The sequence below is a fragment of the Limtongia smithiae genome (assembly GCF_038497785.1).
Source record: "Limtongia smithiae strain NRRL Y-17922 unplaced genomic scaffold V1518scaffold_4, whole genome shotgun sequence".
Classification (NCBI taxonomy): Eukaryota; Fungi; Ascomycota; class Lipomycetes; order Lipomycetales; family Lipomycetaceae; genus Limtongia; species Limtongia smithiae.
Window position 1 is genome coordinate 907,275 of NW_027117625.1, and position 18,976 is coordinate 926,250.

At 50.6% G+C, this 18,976-nt stretch overlaps 5 protein-coding genes and 1 non-coding gene across 6 annotated transcripts; 3 read left to right on the plus strand and 3 right to left on the minus strand.

The window, feature by feature from the left end:
• V1518DRAFT_415322 (uncharacterized protein) lies at positions 1-1,572 on the plus strand. The gene has a single exon (XM_066903788.1). The coding sequence runs from the start codon at positions 78-80 to the stop codon at positions 1,344-1,346; it is 1,269 nt and encodes a 422-aa protein (XP_066760418.1). The 5' UTR covers positions 1-77; the 3' UTR covers positions 1,347-1,572.
• Positions 1,573-2,423: 851 nt separating this feature from the next.
• V1518DRAFT_243045 (Endonuclease/exonuclease/phosphatase) lies at positions 2,424-5,612 on the minus strand. Its single transcript, XM_066900980.1, has 2 exons — positions 2,852-5,612; positions 2,424-2,795 (listed from the first exon to the last, which is right to left on the minus strand). Exons 1-2 carry the CDS (start codon positions 5,463-5,465, stop codon positions 2,692-2,694), a joined length of 2,718 nt encoding a protein of 905 aa, XP_066760419.1. The 5' UTR covers positions 5,466-5,612; the 3' UTR covers positions 2,424-2,691.
• Positions 5,613-6,634: 1,022 nt separating this feature from the next.
• Positions 6,635-9,843, plus strand: V1518DRAFT_415330 (kinase-like domain-containing protein). Its single transcript, XM_066903789.1, has 2 exons — positions 6,635-7,180; positions 7,243-9,843. The coding sequence occupies exons 1-2, from the start codon at positions 6,722-6,724 to the stop codon at positions 9,373-9,375; spliced, it is 2,592 nt and encodes an 863-aa protein (XP_066760420.1). The 5' UTR covers positions 6,635-6,721; the 3' UTR covers positions 9,376-9,843.
• On the minus strand, positions 9,680-11,226 carry V1518DRAFT_415333 (cyclin-like protein). The gene is made up of 2 exons (XM_066903790.1): positions 10,852-11,226; positions 9,680-10,758 (listed from the first exon to the last, which is right to left on the minus strand). The coding sequence occupies exons 1-2, from the start codon at positions 11,054-11,056 to the stop codon at positions 9,866-9,868; spliced, it is 1,098 nt and encodes a 365-aa protein (XP_066760421.1). The 5' UTR covers positions 11,057-11,226; the 3' UTR covers positions 9,680-9,865.
• Positions 11,227-11,500: 274 nt separating this feature from the next.
• V1518DRAFT_t25 lies at positions 11,501-11,571 on the minus strand. The gene has a single exon. It is a non-coding gene; the product is annotated as a tRNA-Gly (tRNA).
• A 5,544-nt stretch (positions 11,572-17,115) lies between these two features.
• Positions 17,116-18,461, plus strand: V1518DRAFT_415339 (uncharacterized protein). The gene has a single exon (XM_066903791.1). The coding sequence runs from the start codon at positions 17,377-17,379 to the stop codon at positions 18,196-18,198; it is 822 nt and encodes a 273-aa protein (XP_066760422.1). The 5' UTR covers positions 17,116-17,376; the 3' UTR covers positions 18,199-18,461.
• The last annotated feature ends 515 nt before the right edge of the window (positions 18,462-18,976 follow it).

The following is an 18,976-nucleotide window of genomic DNA, read 5'->3' on the forward strand; positions in this document are numbered from 1 at the left end:
GAAACTCTACGCTCATCGCAGCATTCCTTCGGCTCTCAGCAGCCAGCATCAGCGCTCGATTGACTTCCTACTACGATATGACACAACCGCGAAGTATACTGCATCTGATACGACCGGCGACCGAGCCTTCAAATCCGACTAGCAATAATGTGGCCAATTCGTCAAACTCCACGGACAGCCAGATGCTCTTGCGAATGATTCGGACATCCCATATCCCCCCACAAGCCACAGCACCACAGCCTGTACAGTCTGAACTGCCTGCCATGTCGCCACCTATTAACATGCAGCACGAACAGCCGGTATTTCCAGGGCCTCCAGTGGGAGGGTATCCGTACTATTACTACCCTCCTCCGGTGCCTCTACTCGACCCGGGACTCAGCTCGCCATATGGGTACACCTATGCACCGCCGGTTGTCAACATGGCAAGTCCACAGGTGTGCCCTCCTAATCCTACCGAGCAGCCGCCCCGACCACAGGAAAGAGCACCACTGGAAAAGCAGCTACCGAGTGTCTCAGCCGCTGATCAGTTCCTCATCTCGCTCCAGAAATCCAAGTCACCGCTCTCGCTCCAACAACCGCAGTCTTCCCCATCAGCAGCATCGCAATCATCATCGTCCACGAAGGCGATGGCGACAAGACGGAAATCGAGTAATAATCCGATAAAGCCGCTACCGCCGTCACCACCACCTTCGCTACCGCTGAGTGCCACGACAGCTGAGTTGAATCACATAGTGATGACGCGACATGATCCCGCACTGACCAAGATCAACTTGACAAGTTCACATGCTGTGTTGTACAAGTTTGTCCCGGACACCAGTGCATGGGAGAAGCTGCCTTGTCAGGGAGTCTTATTTATATACACGCGAAGCAAGGAATCGGATTACGACGATGACGTCGAAGATGAAGGCGAACAAGAGCACGTCTTGGCTATTCTCAACCGCCACGGAATCAAAAATTTTATGGTGTCTCTTGAGGAGGTAACCAACATCGAACGTCTAGACGAGTTCGTCATGTTGCGCACACCTGCCGGAGCCGTGGAGCCTTGGGACCTGTCTTACGAGGACTCGACACAACCACGACAAGCCGACGTGTGGGGTATTTGGATCTACACCGATGAAGATCGCGCAACAGTGGAAGAACTGTGCCGGCGCCACGTGTCACCCGACGACACGGCGGACAATATGGACCAGGCTGACGATGAGCCTGAGAACTTCTCCTTGTCGCCCTTTGTACAGCAGAGGCCCGGCGGAAACGCGGACGTTCTAAGCTCACTATTTGAGCGTGCAGTCAACCTTTACGTCAAAGAGCAGGATACCCGTCCCAAGAAGAAGAATCACAAGAGATAATTGTTAGAGCTGTTGTTGTCGTTGTTGCAATGCATGTGCATCTCTGGCTGTACTTTAGTCTTTGGGACCTAGCGTCAATCATGGCGGCGTTTAATTTGAGATTTGAACTAAATTGTACTTGTAATACACGACTTATTTTGCCTCGACGGCTCGCTATTTTCACTGCCCGTGTGACTGACAACAGGAGGGATGGCGGACTAGTGGTGCCAGTGTGCGGATAACTACATTTCCAAGCCTCCCAGCATGGACAGCTCCCAACAATTTTTCCTCCCACCAACCGACCCCCGGCAGCCTCAAGGGACACGGACTCAGCAAAATGCCGTCCCGGAACTCGATCAACAAGCCAAAGCTGCTTGCGCACAAAGCGCGCAAGTCGGTTACCGGCCAGCGTCAGCGCCACACGTCGAACAGCAGCAGCAGCATAATTCGCGGCGGCCCACTCGCCGGCGTGTCCAAGAAACGTCAGCTGAAGAACGAACGGAATATGCGGTACCTTTCTCAGAAGTTTGACGAGTCTGCGATCGGGCTTTTGAAGACGGTGAAAAAGAGGGGCACGAAAGCGAAGCTGCTCCGGAAAATGATGAACGTTGATAACGAGGCCGAGGAAGAGGAAGAGGAGGAGGATACAGAGCAGAACGCGGCAGGTGCTGACCTTGAATTTGTCGAAATGAGAGAAGGTTAGAAAGCGAGTTGTGGGCTATTTCATATTCAAGTACTAACCTTGTTCTCAGCTCAATCGCTGTCACGGACACAGAAGAAGAAGCAAGATCGATACCAACTGTTTGCGGCGAACCGCGAGGCTGGTATTGAAAGCATACTTTTGCAAATGGATATTACGTCGACGGGCAAGGGGACGACTTTGGGTGGCCCACCAATGGTCACACAAGTTACTTCATAAAGGTTTGCGTTTTAAATGATGTTGAGATGTATGTGCTTGATGTATCTGAATGGAAAAGTTTTGGCTGATTTACTAGATGGTCTACTTGGAACTTGTTTCCATTGCCTAATTTATGTCTCTTGAGCTTAAACTGACGGCAACTGTCTACTTAAGTTAGCGCTCAATCGTGACATTGCCCGTAGTTGCCTATTTGCCCAATTAAATGTATGTAATCTGAAGTACACTATTTATCTACAAGATTCTGCGCGACTAAATATATACAAAAAGTGCCTTACAAAATGCTTTTCTTTCAAAGGGACCACATATTTATAAACCCCCAGACAACCACCTGTAATATATGTATGTTGGATGGAAAGGGGGCCAAAAACAAACGCCGGGGAGCAATAGCGAGATTAGACACCCATGCACGGACAACGAGCAAACATGTAGGCTAGTATGCCCTTAGTATTATCCAATAAATACTTTGAAGAATTCAATCCTCTTCTTTATCTGTTTGGATTTATTCCTCGCGCCTTCGGGGATTCGCACTAGCACTTTATCGAATATTTGCACTGAATAGATTTAGTTAGCACCGACGCTCAAGAGGAATTGAACCGAAGATACTCACAGATGTAATCAAAGTCGATAACTTTCAGCCGAACTTCTCGTAAGAACGAAGCTACATATATGAACGTATTGATGTTGACGCGCGGCATCGCTTCAAAAATCTGATTCACGCCATCCGCGCCCTTGATTACACAACTGTAGGCTTCCGTTGGAATAACTCCACCGTCAATCAGCTCTAGCAAAAGCAAAAACTGTTCCGCAACGGAATGTACTCCTTTCAAGCTGTCAAGCGAATCCAGAACCTGCACATCGAATTGCGATCCATTATCCAGCCAGTCGCGTATCAATGCGCCAACTACGGCGTCTCCCTTTCGTTGGAATATGTCTGTTGTAAGTCGGCCTTCTAGATATTCAATGCATTTTCCAATTTCCAACGGAATGTTGACTTGCCGGAGACCGTCAGGCGATAGCTTGACAATACCATTTCGAGCACCAGATGGCCGGTCGATCATGCTGTCCAAAGATGCTCCAAAACACGACGGCAGAACGTTACCAACCACGGAGATGAAATAGTCCTGTCTGTTCACAATCCGTAATATAAATATTTCCGAAAATGCAGAAGTATGAACTGGGACGACGAACGTGATCCGCACAGAGTGCGCTGCACCAGGCGAAACGATGCTGCTCATCTCACTAAATCTTAACGTTAAGTTCTCCATCGGCTCGATTTCCCACACGACCTGAGTGTTACCGTAATTCTTGAACTTCAGAACCTGCGTGACTGTTGACAACGGCTTGAGATCTGTGCACACCAGTTCTGTCCGCTCAACTTCCACCTTTGGTCGCGACTCGTTCTCGCGTGCGTCCAAATCACGCATTAACCGCTTGACAATTTCGGCTCGCTTGTCTACGTCGATGAGCGGTATGCGTAGCTCAAACGAAGCAGCAACCGGCTTGTGGTCCGACGATATGTAATGCATAAACGATTCGTAGTCGAGTAGTGAAAGCGATGGGTAGGGGGTGAAGAAAACACGATCAGTATAAGCTGGAATTCTCGCCTTTTCGCTAGTGTCAAACGTAGAGGTTCCAATGTCGTATTTATAAGAAGGAGGAAAGGAAATACAGCCCTCCTGAAAACCGAACAGTACACTCTCTTCTTTGATTTCTCGGCGCAGTTGGTCCCAAGCAAGAACACCGTTATAGTCAGCCTTATTGACGAGCTGCTCCAAATCCTTACGGTCCATAGAAATGCGATAGTTTAAGTCTCCAAACACAAAGACGATGGAATCCATCTCGCCATCCAACCCAACTAAATCGCTGTTGACCGTGGCCGCAGTAGTGGCAGCGATTGATGACGTTGTGGTAGTCGTACCGTTTTCTGAATAAGCTTGAGAATCAGAAGTCTGCTTGTCTGTTGCCGTCGAATCGTCATCCTGACTAAGCACAAGATCCGACAGATCGGTCTTCGCCATCGCGTCCGTCACAGAGTCTGAACTAATATCTAGATCTGGATAGGCGGAAAGGACATCTTCAGAATCTTCGGGACTATCCAAGCCCCGCTCGTCTAGCTCTTTCAGCAAGTCTCCGTTTTGAAACAGCAGCTCTGTTCTACTCTGCCCACCGTTTCGGGACTTGCGATAGAGCTTGCCGTTATATCGAGGCAACGGAATCCGTCTCTCGAACTCGCTCATTTCCCATCGTCGACGTTCGAGTGACTGCATCGAATTACCCGAGGAAAGATGCATGTTGAGGACGGCAATGTCGACACCTTCCGAGCCAGTCATGTCGTTTGCGCCGAGTTTGAATCGGATGCTAACAGCACCTTTGTTTCCCCATAGACCAAACACGCCTGTTCCAGCTGTTGCGACTTGTATGTTCGAGATTTGCGACGCTATCTTCTTGTGTGAGAAGAATAGTAGAACCATGCCAATGAGATCGCACGAGGCAATCGTCATATGAGAATCTCCAAGAACCTCGAGAACATTACTGGTCCATCTTTCAATTGTTTCCCGTTTTGCGGACATTGTAGTAGGAGATAGCGGATCAGCCTCCTGCAAGCCGACGAAGTACATGCCGAGGGTGTCAGAGTTGTCCGCACTGCCGTCAAGACTACCGAACAAGAGCGGTTTCAAGTCTTCGCCAATGATTTCGCCGTGCACGTTCCACGTTACACACCGAATCCGCAGACATTTCTCCTCGATGAAGGAATCTCGCTCCTGGATCAAACGTGTGGTGACGTAGTCGGAGTGTAAAGGATCTTGAAATTTCGATACCTGCGAGACTGGAACGAGCTCCTCGAGCGCAGCGAGCGCCGTACGCCATGCCAAGACAAATTCAGCTAATGTGGAACCGCCAGACTTGGGATATGTGCCTAGGTCTTGTCCCTGAAAGATGAGGCGGAAGTTGTCGGAGTTCTCGCGGTCCTCTTCGATACCAATGGAATCATGCACGGTCAGATCAGCTGACGGCGTAACCAGGACGGTGCGGCTGCTGCTAGGCAGAGGAAGCTGTGAAGTGACCGTGGGGTTTGACATGGATTCGTGTGCTTCGACGTCGGCAGACGCCTTAGTCTGAAGCGTATAGAAAGGCGTGTCGACGGTGCCGCCGGAATCCGCACGCGACGCCGGATGAAACGTGAGAACGTGGGACGATGTTGTGAGAACAAGCGAGCTCATCGTGACGCGGCATTGACTGGGGGACAGCACAAGCCGGAGGGGCAGAAGACTTGCACGCAGGTAGTGAGGATGTCAGGGCAGAGCGAGGGGAATGACAGTTGTGCTGGAGGAGGAGCATATGTCAGATGAGGAAGCATGCACCGGTGGGAGTTTGCGGCGCCGCCAAGGGTAAGTAAGGTTTGGATGTGGTGCGGCCAACGACGACGCCATCACGCCAATGACACCTTAATTGGACCGCCTCTCGCACGCCGCCACATCGCCAGACAACTATGTGAGCCTGCCGTCGGTGGCATGTATGCATCCTGGCGATGCATATCCCGACGTGCGAACTGCACGGAAATATCTCATGCTCTCCCCTGCTTCCGCACGCGTGAGACGCCTTTGTATTGTGCGTCTCTTTGATTTGCCAATTATCATGGCACGCTTGCAGCCTTCATGCAGTAGCTTGGCGAGGCGCAAGACGCCTGCGGACTCGCCGCGCTCATACGCACCTGATGTAGCGAGTGCTTCTGCTCCACATCTGACCATCGTCCTGAATCGGCTTGATCACTCTGATCCGCGAATCTCTCTCTTCATCGGTCGGCTGCATCAGACAAGCAACTTCAAGAGCAGAGACAGGGTATCTCGAACAATTGGAGGACAGCAATCGTCCAGGAAATGCAAGCCGTGCAGGCCTGCCGAGTATAAGCTAAGCTGTCTGAGGTCTAATCTATCGACATTGTTCTGTGGAGTTGTGGCCGACAGATGCGATAGTGAGCTGGCGCTGCAATTTTGCGCTCAGACAGACACGGAGCGGCGCATTAAAATCGCGTTGAATATAGTTGCTGTAGCAACGTCTCTGATGGAACTCTCTGTTGGGGTTGAAACTTAAATTGTCGTGCTAGCCGCGCCATGAGCTAGGCAGTGGAGCACAGCGCAGAGAGACACATGTGGTAAGGGACAAAGCTGAGCTGCTGCGGCGGCCACGTTGAGAAGACCCTGCTGCGGCGGTTTCGTGAAGCTCGAGCGCGGACGACGCGTGAGGCGGCGGGGCGCGACGGCACGCGTGTTAGACGCGTCGTGTCGGATTCTCAGCCCCAAGAGAAGGCGCGCCCGAGCGCGTCGTGCAAGGGGCTGCACTGCAAATGGCCCCTTTTTTTCCCACGCACTGCTCCTCAACTCCGTGCTTTCCACACCCCCCCGCGCTCCAGGCCGCTCCTCACAACCCCCCCCTTGCCTGGCGCAAGCCCTTCTCCTCCTGCTCCGCCGCCCTTGCCATGGCTGCCTCCCTCTATTCCTCTCAGAACGCGTTCATGAATCCCGGCCCAGCCCCCGCGCCCCCGGTGTCGCGTCCGCCGCTTACCACGAACCTCTCCGCCACGAATGTCGCCGGCTACCCACAGACTCGCATCTTCCAAGGGGGTATGCCCGCCAGCGGCACCTCCATGAAGAGCCACATTCTCAAGCAAGGCTGGGCCAGCATCAAAGAAGACGGCCTCCGCTCCTTCATCTGGACAAAGAAGTACCTGATTCTACGCTCCTCCACACTCGACCTTCACAAAGCCGAATCTGGCGCCCCGACCGTCTCGATCGGCCTGTCGTCGATCGTCAACGTCGGGCGAGTCGACCTCAAACCATATAGCTTCGAAATCGTGCGAAGCTCCGGTGCGCGAAGTATCTTTCTCGCCCTCAAGAGCGATGTGGATTTATACTCCTGGATGGAAGAAATTTACAGCGTATGTCTCTCAACTTGTTGCCATGGCTGATGTGTATTGTACTGACTCCGCACCCCTGTCAGCGCTGTCCCCTTCTCGGAGTATCGAGTCCCACGAATTTCACTCACAAAGTGCACGTTGGCTTCGATCCGTCTTCAGGAGGATTTACTGGCCTCCCCGAGTCGTGGGCACGACTCCTCAACGCCTCCGCAATCACGCAGGAGGACTACGTCAAGAACCCGCAAGCCGTAATCGAGGCGCTTGAGTTCTACTCTGAAACCCTCAAGCAACAGCAGGAAGAATACGGTTCTTCGCCCCTATCCAGCACTTCCAGTACCTCTTCCACTTCCTCTGCTCACGCTGTCATTACCTATCCCAACCAGCTACGCTCGTTTTCAGGAAATCAGGTGCCCCAAAGCAGTGGGCGCATCGTTCCCTTGCCGCCACATCAGCACAGTCCAAACGACGCATTCAGCAAAGTCGTCCCTCTACGACCTGCTCCACCGGTACCACATCATCTGCGCAAGATCTCTCCACATTCTCAGCCGCAGCAGTTTGATGCTGATATTAGCCGCAACGCCGTATTTGCAGCTGACAAGTCGCTTGCGCGTCGCTCGAGAGAATACGAGCGTGAAATCCCGGCGCGACATCCTCTTCACACCAGCAAACTTTCCGGCGAGCACTCCCGCAGTCGCAGTAATGATCAGACACAGCGACAGGTTCTGCAGCCAAACAGGCCACCTCCTGCTACGCCAACAGATCAGTTGGGAGAGTTGAGTGGCTATCTTATGCCAGACGACCAACCATACGATCCTTCCACATCACCTCAACTTCCTCCAGTCGCCCCTCTCAAGTCATACAACGTGTCGCGCCCCGTGGTTCCTACTCCTCGACCGAGCGATTCTAATTTGACGTCTACCACTACTCCCATTCTTCCCACAAAGTCGCACGAAGCTCAGCAAGACGCTGAAACTCGATACCAGGCCCATGTCGCGAAGTTGCAGAAGCAGGCAATGGAACGGCAGCTGCTGCATCAGCAACATCAACAGCAGCAAGCATTGCGAAAGCAGCAGATACTGCAGGAAGAGCGACAACAACAGCGTCAGCAAGATCACCAGCAACAGAAGAAGCAACAAGTGCAACAGCAGCAGCGGCTACAAGTGCCGCCACAGCACGCGGCACCTCAGCCAGCTAAGAGGATCGATGATGTGCGACCCGCTCCGCCAGTTCCAAGGGCCCCTCCACATCCACCAAAGAATGGGTTGGTTCCAGTGCGGTCATCTTCCCTTGCCAAGTCCGAGCGCCGGGTCTCTACTATGGACGAAGCACAAGTTATGGCCAAGTTACGATCCGTGGTTTCGCGGGAAGATCCGACTTTGCTCTTTGACAAGAAGGACAAGGTTGGCCAGGGTGCCAGTGGCTGTGTTTATGTTGCTACTCCTCTTCGACCTCCGATGAGCTTGAAGTACTCCAAGGTGGCTATTAAGCAGATGAACCTTGAGAACCAGCCCAGGAAGGAGCTGATTATAATGGAGATTATCGTCATGCGGGAATCACAGCATCCTAACATCGTCAATTTCTTGGATGCGTATCTACTACAGCCGGCTGACCTCTGGGTTGTCATGGAGTACATGGAGGGCGGTTCGTTAACGGAAATTATAGACAAGAACACCTTGACGGAGCCACAAATCTCGACAATCTGTCTGGAAACCTGCAAGGGTCTTCAGCACTTGCATCACAAGAACATTATTCATCGCGACATCAAAAGTGACAACGTTCTACTGGACGCGTACGGACACGTGAAAATCACTGACTTTGGATTCTGTGTGAAACTCACAGACAAGCGCAATAAGCGAGCGACAATGGTTGGCACTCCATACTGGATGGCACCTGAAGTTGTCCGGCAAACCGAATATGGTGCCAAGGTCGATATCTGGTCGCTCGGTATCATGGCCATTGAGATGATTGAGTCTGAACCTCCGTACCTGAACGAGGAGCCTATGCGGGCATTGTACCTGATTGCGCACAATGGAACTCCGACTCTGAAGCGGCCTGACAAACTCAGCCGGGAGCTGAAATCGTTTTTGAGCGTTTGCCTGTGTGTTGATGTCGCCAGTCGAGCCTCGGCGGATTCATTGCTTGAGCACCCCTTTTTGAAGAAGGGATGTCCACTATCGAGCTTAGCGGTTCTGTTGCAGAACAAGGATCAGCGGTGAAACAAGAAAACTTGTTAGAGAATGGATCCGAGAATGAGATTTGCATGGATAGCTTGTACTTTGGACGCGTTACATATATTACACTTTTCTTCATGATATTGGATAATGATATTTTCTTGGTCTTGCGGAATTAGTTTGTATTGGGTTTTGTGAATGCTTCCTATGTCATACCTTTTGGATAAACACTAGTTACTATATGATACATCTATTGGTTTATAGCATATGCAGGCGGTTACGACTGCGCTCTGGTATCATCTACAGTCAAGGGGTGCGGCAGGCGCAGAATTCAACTTCAACTTGACGGTTCTTAGTACATGCTCACTTCGACATGAGTTCATTGTTACTAGGTGCATACCTCAGTACTTTCTTTGTTAAAAAACCATCTCATTCTCAGTGTTTAAAATATTATCATCCATACACTTAACCACTTGACTGATATCCAACTCAAAATACTACGTTCAATAAATCAATATACTTCATTAGTATCTCTTTAAACCTTGGGAAGTCCGCTCAAGGACGCCTTTTTCGACTCAAGCCACTGGGGATCGATGAGTTTATCCTTCGCTTCCCACAAGTATTTGTAACTCGTTTTAATCGTGCCATCACTGACACCCGCACGCTCCGCAATCTTGCCTGCGGACCGCGGCTCACCGAATAGACCAGCAGCCATGTATATAGTTGCTGCGGCAATGGAAATAGGCGATCGACCAGCGAGAATGCCCTCGTTTGCGGCGCATCGCGAGATATATTTCGCGCCAGCGGCAACTTGTGAACTCAAGCCCAAATGAGAACAGAACCGATTCATCAGGTCTTCTGCGAAAGTGCCGACGGCCTGGTACTCCTGGTCCTGTAGGCCGCCCGCCAGGTTCGATGAGAAATTGCCTTCTTGCAGTATGTCGTTAATGATCTTGAAGATTCTCCCGATCTCCTTCTTAGGAACTCTTGTCAACTGACAGATCTCCTTGAATGTTCTCGCAACGCCAGACTGCCGGCACGCAATCAAAATCGAGGCCGCCTCGATACTCTCTTGAGACTTCCCTTTTAGTTTCCGATGATCTTCGACCTTCTTATATATATCCTTCGCCGTATCTTGCACAACACGCGGAAGCGAGTATTGCTCGCACATCTGTGATATCTTCGCGTACGCCGCTTGCAGTGCGTTATCTTTCTTGTCGTGCACGACCTTATTCTGCGCACGGTTGAGCTCCCGGCCAAGGTTGCTTCCAGGTGCGCCGTAAGAGATCATTGTGTCGAGCTGATTGCCGTTCAACAGTGGGTTTGCGGCCTCGCCGACACGCGAAGGATCGTCGTTGCCTTGGTCATCGTTGGCGAATGTTCGCCACTCCGATCGAGTGTCGATAATCCGGCCGCCGAGAACCAGTCCTTCACAAACACAAGTCAGTCACACGATCAAGAAGACAAGCAGGCTCAAGCACAGTGAACAGTGCGAATGTTCAACAGGGGAGCTATCCATACCGCATGACGCACACACCATGTCGCCATCGCTGAAGTTCTCGACGAGATTCGGCGGCACCTCTCTACAATCTGGACATATAAGGTGTACGTTCAAATTTCGTTGGAAGTTAGAGCTTATATTCGCTGCTGCTGCAGTCGACGCGAGCGGCACTTGTCCCGAAAGCGCTGAGCTCGGCGAAGAAGTCGCCACCGCGGCATACGCCATCTTTACGAGTTTGACGGAGAACAGTCAAGACCAAGAGGTATAATGAATGATATTTGCAACGTACCACTAATTATGATGATGGATCCCTCAAGCGATATATAACAGCACGGTTTAACGGAATAGGCTGACGTCGTAAACCGGAGTGACCAAATCAATTCCTTGAGTTGATGCGCTGGAGAAGAAAGGAGATAGGAAGCGCGGCGGCAGCGAGCAGCGTTTAGTAGCTTGGACAATGGCATCACGTGCCAGCCGGTGGCGATATCTAATGCCGTCTCAAAGGACTCAGACACAGACGTACATCTTTTTATTGTCGTAGGACGGCCTAGAAGAATATAGCAGAGTGTATGCATAACTGACAGGACTACTTCTACAAGTTGAGCACAAAACTGGTAAAATATGCTAGTCAGCACACATAGCGCAAAATTCCAAGATTTCTCAAAAAAATGCGTCAGCCCGGAGTCGAACCGGGGGCTCGTCGATGGCAACGACGAATTTTACCGCTAAACCACTAACGCCTTTCGTGAAGTTATGAAAAATCGGTGGACCAACAGTCAGTAGTCACGCAGGGTAACTTGACGAGCCGCTCGGATGACGGCTCGATAATATAAGCGACGCTGCTAGACTTGGCTTCCGGACAACGAAGATAACCCGCCGGCGCCTATATAGAATGAGGCTGGGCGCTTATGACAAACGAAGACCCGGAGCAGGGATGCACTGAGTCGAGAACAGCTGATAGACGATTTATAATGACTTCTAATGATTTGTAACGAAGACGCGGCGCTTACCGTAAGCGCTGCTTTGCTGTATTGCTTAGCTAGCTATGATATAAAGAATGAACGAGGACGGGGAAGAGGAATCAGCGAATTCCTAGGCCTTGACTCTTCACAGAAGTTTCAATTGAAAAATCAACACACCCTGTGCGGATGCACAGGGTAACTTGGGCAGCACGCAGGTCGGCTCGACGATAGAAGTGTACTCTTAGACTAGACTCCGTAACAACGAAGATAACCCCCAGCGCCTATATTCTGATGAACGAAGACTCAGAGCGGAGATACCCTAAGCGAATAACAGCTGCTGGCAAGATGATTTCTAAGGATTTGTAACGAAGACGCGACGCTTGCTATAAGCGCTGCTTGAAGGGTCGGCCAAGTGGCAACTTCCCAGATTCCTAAGCCTTAGTTCTTCACAGTATTTGTAAGCTCTCGAATATTATAACATCTGTAACATTTCAACAAAAATAGTCAAACGAAATTATGAAAGGGTGGCATAGAGTCGGGTATCATAATCGATGGGCACGTAAACTTGGAGCGATATCACACGTGGCCGACTTACCGCCATTTTTTAAACTAGAAAGTTATAGCTTCCCAAAGTAATTCTTGTATGATGTTGTCTCACTTTTCTGGCCGTCCTCAGACACAGACTGTCCGCGTATTTCATTTCACGGTGCCGGGCGTGCTAGATGTGTCTCGCCTGTGTGGCGTAATCATAGTGACAGTCTGGCGGACTGGTAAGCGGGTCGTAGTTGAACCTCACATGATGATTGTTTGCGCAATTCGTGTTTACGGTTTCACCACGATCCCAAGATCTATAGGAACAAACGTGCATCGCAGGAAGACGTAACAGCAGAGCTTTTCAAATCTACAGGTAGAGCACACAATCACAAGTGTGATAGTAGTATCGTTTGCGGGACAGGTTGGAGCTGTCAAACAAGATGCGGCAGCAGTTTAAGCGAGGAACGCTGTTTCGCTCGCTGCGTACGTTTGTGTGCACGGTCATTGAAACCAATCTAGTCATCCGGAAGCTACAGTGGATTTATAAATACGGTCCTACATATGAGCATTTACTCCCTGTAGTTATATATAATGGTATGTTTGTGTAATTGCGTGTTACTAGTTTTACGCTGAAAATTATTGTACCGATTAGATGGAGTCCGGAAGTTCTCTTCTCCCGGGAATTGGCTTATCCGAGCTTTGGCCGCACAGTTTACTCCACGAGTGCTCTCAAAATCTCCTTACCTCTATCACGGCTTAATTAATTTGGCAAATACCTATCCACTGCCACAGATAGACCATGTTAATCATTCATAGGACCCCCCGTACAAAAGTTTGGAGCCGTGCTACGGCACCGGCAATATTGTCATTATGGCACGGCATCGCAATGCTAAATACCGCTTGGCTTGCGAGCCCTCGGCAGTATATCATGCGATGTAGGCTTGTCACTAAAAGTCTAAAGTTGAGGTTGGTGTTGCAAGGTGCGACTGAAGAGTGTCTCCACTGTAGTCTGTCTAGTTGGATGAGTGGCAACATAGCTGATCCACTGAATATCGGCCGCTGAGTCTTGACGATCATGGACTTGCGCTTACCGGGAATCTCGACTCATCTAATTTGCATCACAAATCCATTATCAGCAGTGATGTGAAATTTGCTATATCATCCTCTGCATGTTCCAACTAATTGGGATCAGATCAATGGAGATTAACACGTCTAGTTCTTGAAACGCCGCAGAGCATGGAGGGCGGATTGTGGAAGCTGGCGAGCGCCGAGCGATTTATTGCCATCGCTTCATCTTGGCTATTAAGCATCGAACTTTGCTGTAGGCTATGAACTTATGAGCGCTCTGAGCGCTGGGCGTAGTGGGCTTAGTGCAACTATAAGTCGGCTCGCAGGCGTCGCTAGGCGTCGTTGCTTCGAGCCATCTCAGGTGATATCTTGACAGCCGCCAGAAGCCGTATGTGTCATGCTATGAATCTTTGAAGCCTGGAATCATGGTGGTCAGTTTGTTGGTCCCTAAATCTAGATTTGGGTATGACTGCTGAGGCGGAATATACAAGTCTTGCGGCTGTGATGAAGATATACTTGCTGGGATGAAGTTTGGTTATATCTTGTTAATCTCCGCAGCCCTGATACCACTCTGACTGAAGATCCGCGCGATTAAGCCGCAACGATAGATAACTGAGAACTCGTCAGCCAAAACAACTGGCTTCAATATGGGGTTTTCGATCAGCGAATGAACTTTCTCAACGTGGATGACCGGCATAGGAGAAATAAATCGTTATGCAGGCCAGGATGAAGCATGTGCTTGCATGCGAAGCAGATTTAAGATGACCTTCAACGTCCAAGCGCTAGCATATGCAGCGTCCTGAAAAATCCAAGGCCGCCCGCCGTATATCGGGAGTCGGGTAACACAGCATTGAACGGCCTGCATCAGACATGAAGAAAAACTCAAGTGCAATTTTACTTAGTCTGCGTGCAGATTTTGGAGGGAGCTGCTGTGTGATGCAGACATTCTGGATTGCTGGCATACATGGGAACCAATCATGCAAGTCGCAGAGCTCGGTAGCTTCAGGACGAGAACGTAGCTGCGGTGCTCACTGTAGGCGCAGTGAAAAGTGGCACCACCTTCAGGTTCTTCCCAAAAGCAAAAAAAACCGCAGGCAGCTCTATCAAAACAATATCCAGCATCATCGTACTCTGCAGTCTGAAGTCAAAACTTGTTCGCGGAACCCGCGGAGATGAAATTTACTATTACACCATGATCTTACATGGCAATACGGTTCTTATTCTTACGGGCCTTGAAGTACCTCTCGGGAAAGACCAGCACAGAATTGGTACTTCGCTCATAGCCGTGATAACTGATTAGGATCTTCAAACTCAATTGCTCGTAAAGCTCGTAAATAAAGTGCGTACAGTGCACATTTCCTGACAATCTAATCCCTCTCGCGCGCGCTCTTTCGGCAGCTCTAGCTAAGGACATGACGATCTAGAATCTAACAATCATATTTAGTTGGCCAAATTAATCGAAACAAAGCACTGTTGGGGACATTAAACTCGCCGATCTTTGGTGGCATATACGGACATAGCTACGATACCCTCACGGCAGCTCAAGTTGAGAGACCTGCTGTGCTAGGTGGCGCATTACAGAAACTCTGCTGTCTCACAGAATTTTGGATCGCTTGGTCCGGGCTTTAAAACCTTGGTGCTTAAGTTCAATTACAGATTTACGGTGCAGTCGCTTCTCTTCATGAGCACCAGCATTCAGGTTATATGATATCAATTGATTGGATCAATTGCATGCTTATTACGTTATGATGCGTGCCAGAAGAGCTGTCTGGTGTATGTGCGGTTCCCCAGTTTCGAGTAACTTGAAACGAGGTAATAACACTAGCCAATAGGTAGCTAACCGCCTCAGGCGTCATGGACAACAGCAGATAAAGGTATCGTCATGCTGATGTCGGCTGAGCTCCCAAAAGAGCACCTGATTTACCGACAAGGTATGAATTTGAAGACGTTGCAAATAGCAAGTTCTTGAACTAGCCCACCGGATTGACCGATGAAGCAATGAAGAAGAGAGAAATATCTTGTTGAACGGCCGGCGGACAAGGGTTGCACTGTAGACGATGCAGGAAGCTTCTCCTATAATTGGCAAGAGCGCTGAATTTGGCGGTGACACAAAACCTGCTACTCTGAGGAATGAAAACTTGAGACAACCTGCGCTCCAGAGAAGATTTTGAGTCTGAATTTTTGGTCCTACAGAGAGACGCTACACCAAAGACAAAGCAAGTCGTAGTTCAAGCAAAAGCTTTTCAACGCACAAACTGATTTTTCAACAGCGGCTGTAACTTGAATCACACTAATTCACCTGGGTCAGCTGAAATGGCGAGCGCACAGCTCCGGCGCTAACAAAATCTGCTCCGCAAGATGCACCAAATTAGCTAGTGCAGATTTTATAGCCAGCGCTCTGTACCGGACCCGGTTTGAGACCAAATCACCTGCCAAATTGGACTGCCTTGCGCACAGGGCAAACGGGTTTAGGGTCCACGAACCGCTGGATTCACACGTGGTGCTGCCCACGATTCTAATTGCAGACCGGAGAGCTAGCGGAGAATTCGCGCCTTGCTGGGCGAGCAAATGGCCAGCTTTCACGCCGGCATGAGATGGATAAGATAAATGATAATTTTTGAGCAGTACGAACACGGCACCGACTGGATGGCGAAATTTTAAAGCCTGGCGCTTGAAGTGGCTGGTGGAGGTTGGGCGGGGCGGGGGAGCGGGCGAAAACTCCGAAATTTTGGCACACAACGGCGCTCTTTTGGCGAGAGCTGTGACCAAGGTCACCCGGATGTAGCAACGGCGCCCTCTTCTCGGCTCTGCAGACAATGGCGCGCGGCGGCTCGCGAACTAAGACCAGCGGGATATTCCCAAACTGCGAGACGACACAGGAACAGCATATGAGAGAGGCGGGCGACAAGCGCATGATGCTGGGGGACGGTGCTGGCATTTGCCCGCGCGAGGAATGGGAGCGGAATGGAGGCAGAGCGGCGGGCTGGCTGGCTGGCTGGCTGGCGCTCGGCTCGGAAGACTCAAACACGCTACCTTTATTAGGCCGGCCTCGCTAAGGCTGCACCGCTGCAGTTGTCAGCAGAACAGGTACAACCGGCGTTTTTGCCCAGCAGGCCGCAGCTATGACTGGCGCGTGTACCTGCATCGACTGGACGGGGACCGTGAGTTCATGCGCCGCGGGCAAGGTACCATGATGAGCTCTTCTCTGCGGCTGTACTCACGGCCACTCTTCATTTAGAATTGAAGAGCGCGGGTCTTGGCTTTGCGCCGGACCACGGAACTCCTCTCCCATCGACACGCCGCCCTATATAGTCCGGCACCTGCCAGTGGCGCCGGCTGAGCCTCTCTACCTATCTCCCTGTCTCTGTCTCCCTGTCTTTCGCTTCTCCCGTGCCGCTCGCTTGCTTTTCATCCGCTGCTCTGCCCTCACATCACCTTCGTTCGTTCCTACCTCCGCTCATACCCCCGCGCAATGGCGACCACCGCTGATGATGACGTGTCACTCTGGGTGTGCTTCGACAGCATCGCTTCCCCAGAGACTCCCGCCGACAGTCCCTCGTTCTTCGACTCCTTTGAGTCTGCCCCGTCCTTCGCGGATTCCAACTTCACCACTCTCTTTGACGACAATGAGTCGGCCTTCCTGAACCTGGATCCAGTCTACACGACTTCTTCGAAAGCAGATCATGATATACCCTGGTCGACGGACGAGTATACGTCGATGTCAACGTAAGTACAAGTGTTCCAGTTCTGTCCTAGATCGTGTTCTAATTGTGCTATGTTCATTTTAGACTCCATCGCGCTACCGCCTCAGAGTTCGGCTCGTCGCATAGCGAGCTAGACGACTTGGAATATACGTACAACGCGGTGAACGGCAAGTCGACTTTTCCTTCTATATTCGATGGCCATCAGAAACAAAGTTCCGTAAGGACTGAGGATCCTGAGCTTGTGAAGCCGCATCCCTACGGCACGTTCTCGACAGGCATGATCACGAGCATGAACGCGGTTGGCTTCGACAGCTCGATCACATTTACTATCCCAATGCACCAGGGACGCGCTCAGAAGCCGCACAGTTTGTCGATATTCCCGCACGACGAGCTTTTGTCTACATCTTCGTCATCTTCTTCGTCGTCTTCGGCTAGCTCGTCGGAGTTCTCGACGCCCATGTCGTCACCGTCTTACGCGTACCTGCCAAGTCGCGATGGCCTAGTGTTCGCTGAAGTGCCCGGCCGCCTTGGCGGTGCCATGATCTCGCTGTTAGGAATGCCGGACATGACTGCGATCAGATCGCGGGCACCACGGAAGCAGAGCGAATCGCGTATTCCGCTACCAGATCTTCATGCGCGCATGGGTCTTGCTCACGATCCCGATGAGGCTAGAGCCCGCGAACAGCACATTCTCGGTATTCTTAAGAGTCAAGGATTCCCTCTCGGCGAGCGCACCTGGATTCGTGATACCGAAGAGAAAGAGCGCCGTGTTATGATTGAAGAGATATACAAGCTCACACACTCGCTATATGGCTACGATCGGCCCTTGTTGGAAGTTATCGTGAGACGCGGTGCCTATCACTACATGCAGGGTCGGCTGCGACGAATTCGCCGATCAAAGAAGCAGCAGCAGAAGTCGCGAGCTGGTTCCGCAACTGGTCTATTATCGACCCCCAAGTCGCAAGACGCCCGCACGCACAACGAAGATGCAATATCAAGTAGTGCTGACTCTGATCGGGATCGTCAGAGCTCCGTGGCTGAAGACGACGATGAGGATGATCGTGAGAAGGATGAGGAGGAGGAGGAAACGGAGGATTAATTCAGATGCTATAATCGCTGTCTGCCTGTGTTTGCAAGTGTACACTACGATGGGTTTGATTTTTGATATATATACGGGCGTAATAGCTGTAAAGTGGGTAAACAGGTGTTTTGTGGATTAGAATCACGTAACTAGAGCAGAAATTATATAACGGTTTTGAGTCTCCACTCACTACCATTATCTTGCGAAGACATTAATTTCCGTTTGCGTCAAGAATACACTTTTAGACCATTTTCACACAGAAGTTTGTGTGGCTGTGCTGCTGTACACTAGTCTTGGACTTCACCAGTTGTTACAATTTTGCTGGAGCCAGATCAAATAGATTATTTCAAACGGTCCTGGGGGATGAGGAATCAGATATGATACTAATATTCATTGCGGAATTGTGCCAGGGAATACGAGACCATTCCAAGGCTCTTGAAGCTGACCGTTGTTGATATAATATCTCTTCCAACTGTGTAGGCGACGACACGGCGACGCTCTGTGCCCAGTGTAGGGCACCGTGAAATTCGTTTAAGTCAACGGATGGACGATACTCAAATGCATGACTGAAGAAGTGATGAGGTTCAAAAGTTGTTATTCTCTTGGAGCGGAGCGGCGGCGTGGCAAAAGACCACACGTGACCCGACTCGTGCCGCCCTGCCAGTAAGCTGAAAGTATGTTATGCGTATCATACATTGGTACGGCATTAGAATGTCTCTGTGCTGGTGAAACTTCCTATTCCGCACCGCGCAATCAAATCGTTTCGCGGGCGGGTGTTGGCGTGCTCTGCATGTGA

Coding starts and splice junctions, on each gene's coding strand:
- V1518DRAFT_415322 (XM_066903788.1), top strand. CDS start 78: ATGACACAACCGCGAAGTATACTGCATCTGATACGACCGGCGACCGAG.
- V1518DRAFT_243045 (XM_066900980.1), bottom strand. CDS start 5,465: ATGAGCTCGCTTGTTCTCACAACATCGTCCCACGTTCTCACGTTTCAT. Junction 2,796..2,851: donor TATCGACTTTGATTACATCT/GTGAGTATCTTC, acceptor AAATCTATTCAG/TGCAAATATTCGATAAAGTG.
- V1518DRAFT_415330 (XM_066903789.1), top strand. CDS start 6,722: ATGGCTGCCTCCCTCTATTCCTCTCAGAACGCGTTCATGAATCCCGGC. Junction 7,181..7,242: donor GGATGGAAGAAATTTACAGC/GTATGTCTCTCA, acceptor CACCCCTGTCAG/CGCTGTCCCCTTCTCGGAGT.
- V1518DRAFT_415333 (XM_066903790.1), bottom strand. CDS start 11,056: ATGGCGTATGCCGCGGTGGCGACTTCTTCGCCGAGCTCAGCGCTTTCG. Junction 10,759..10,851: donor CATGGTGTGTGCGTCATGCG/GTATGGATAGCT, acceptor GTGTTTGTGAAG/GACTGGTTCTCGGCGGCCGG.
- V1518DRAFT_415339 (XM_066903791.1), top strand. CDS start 17,377: ATGATCACGAGCATGAACGCGGTTGGCTTCGACAGCTCGATCACATTT.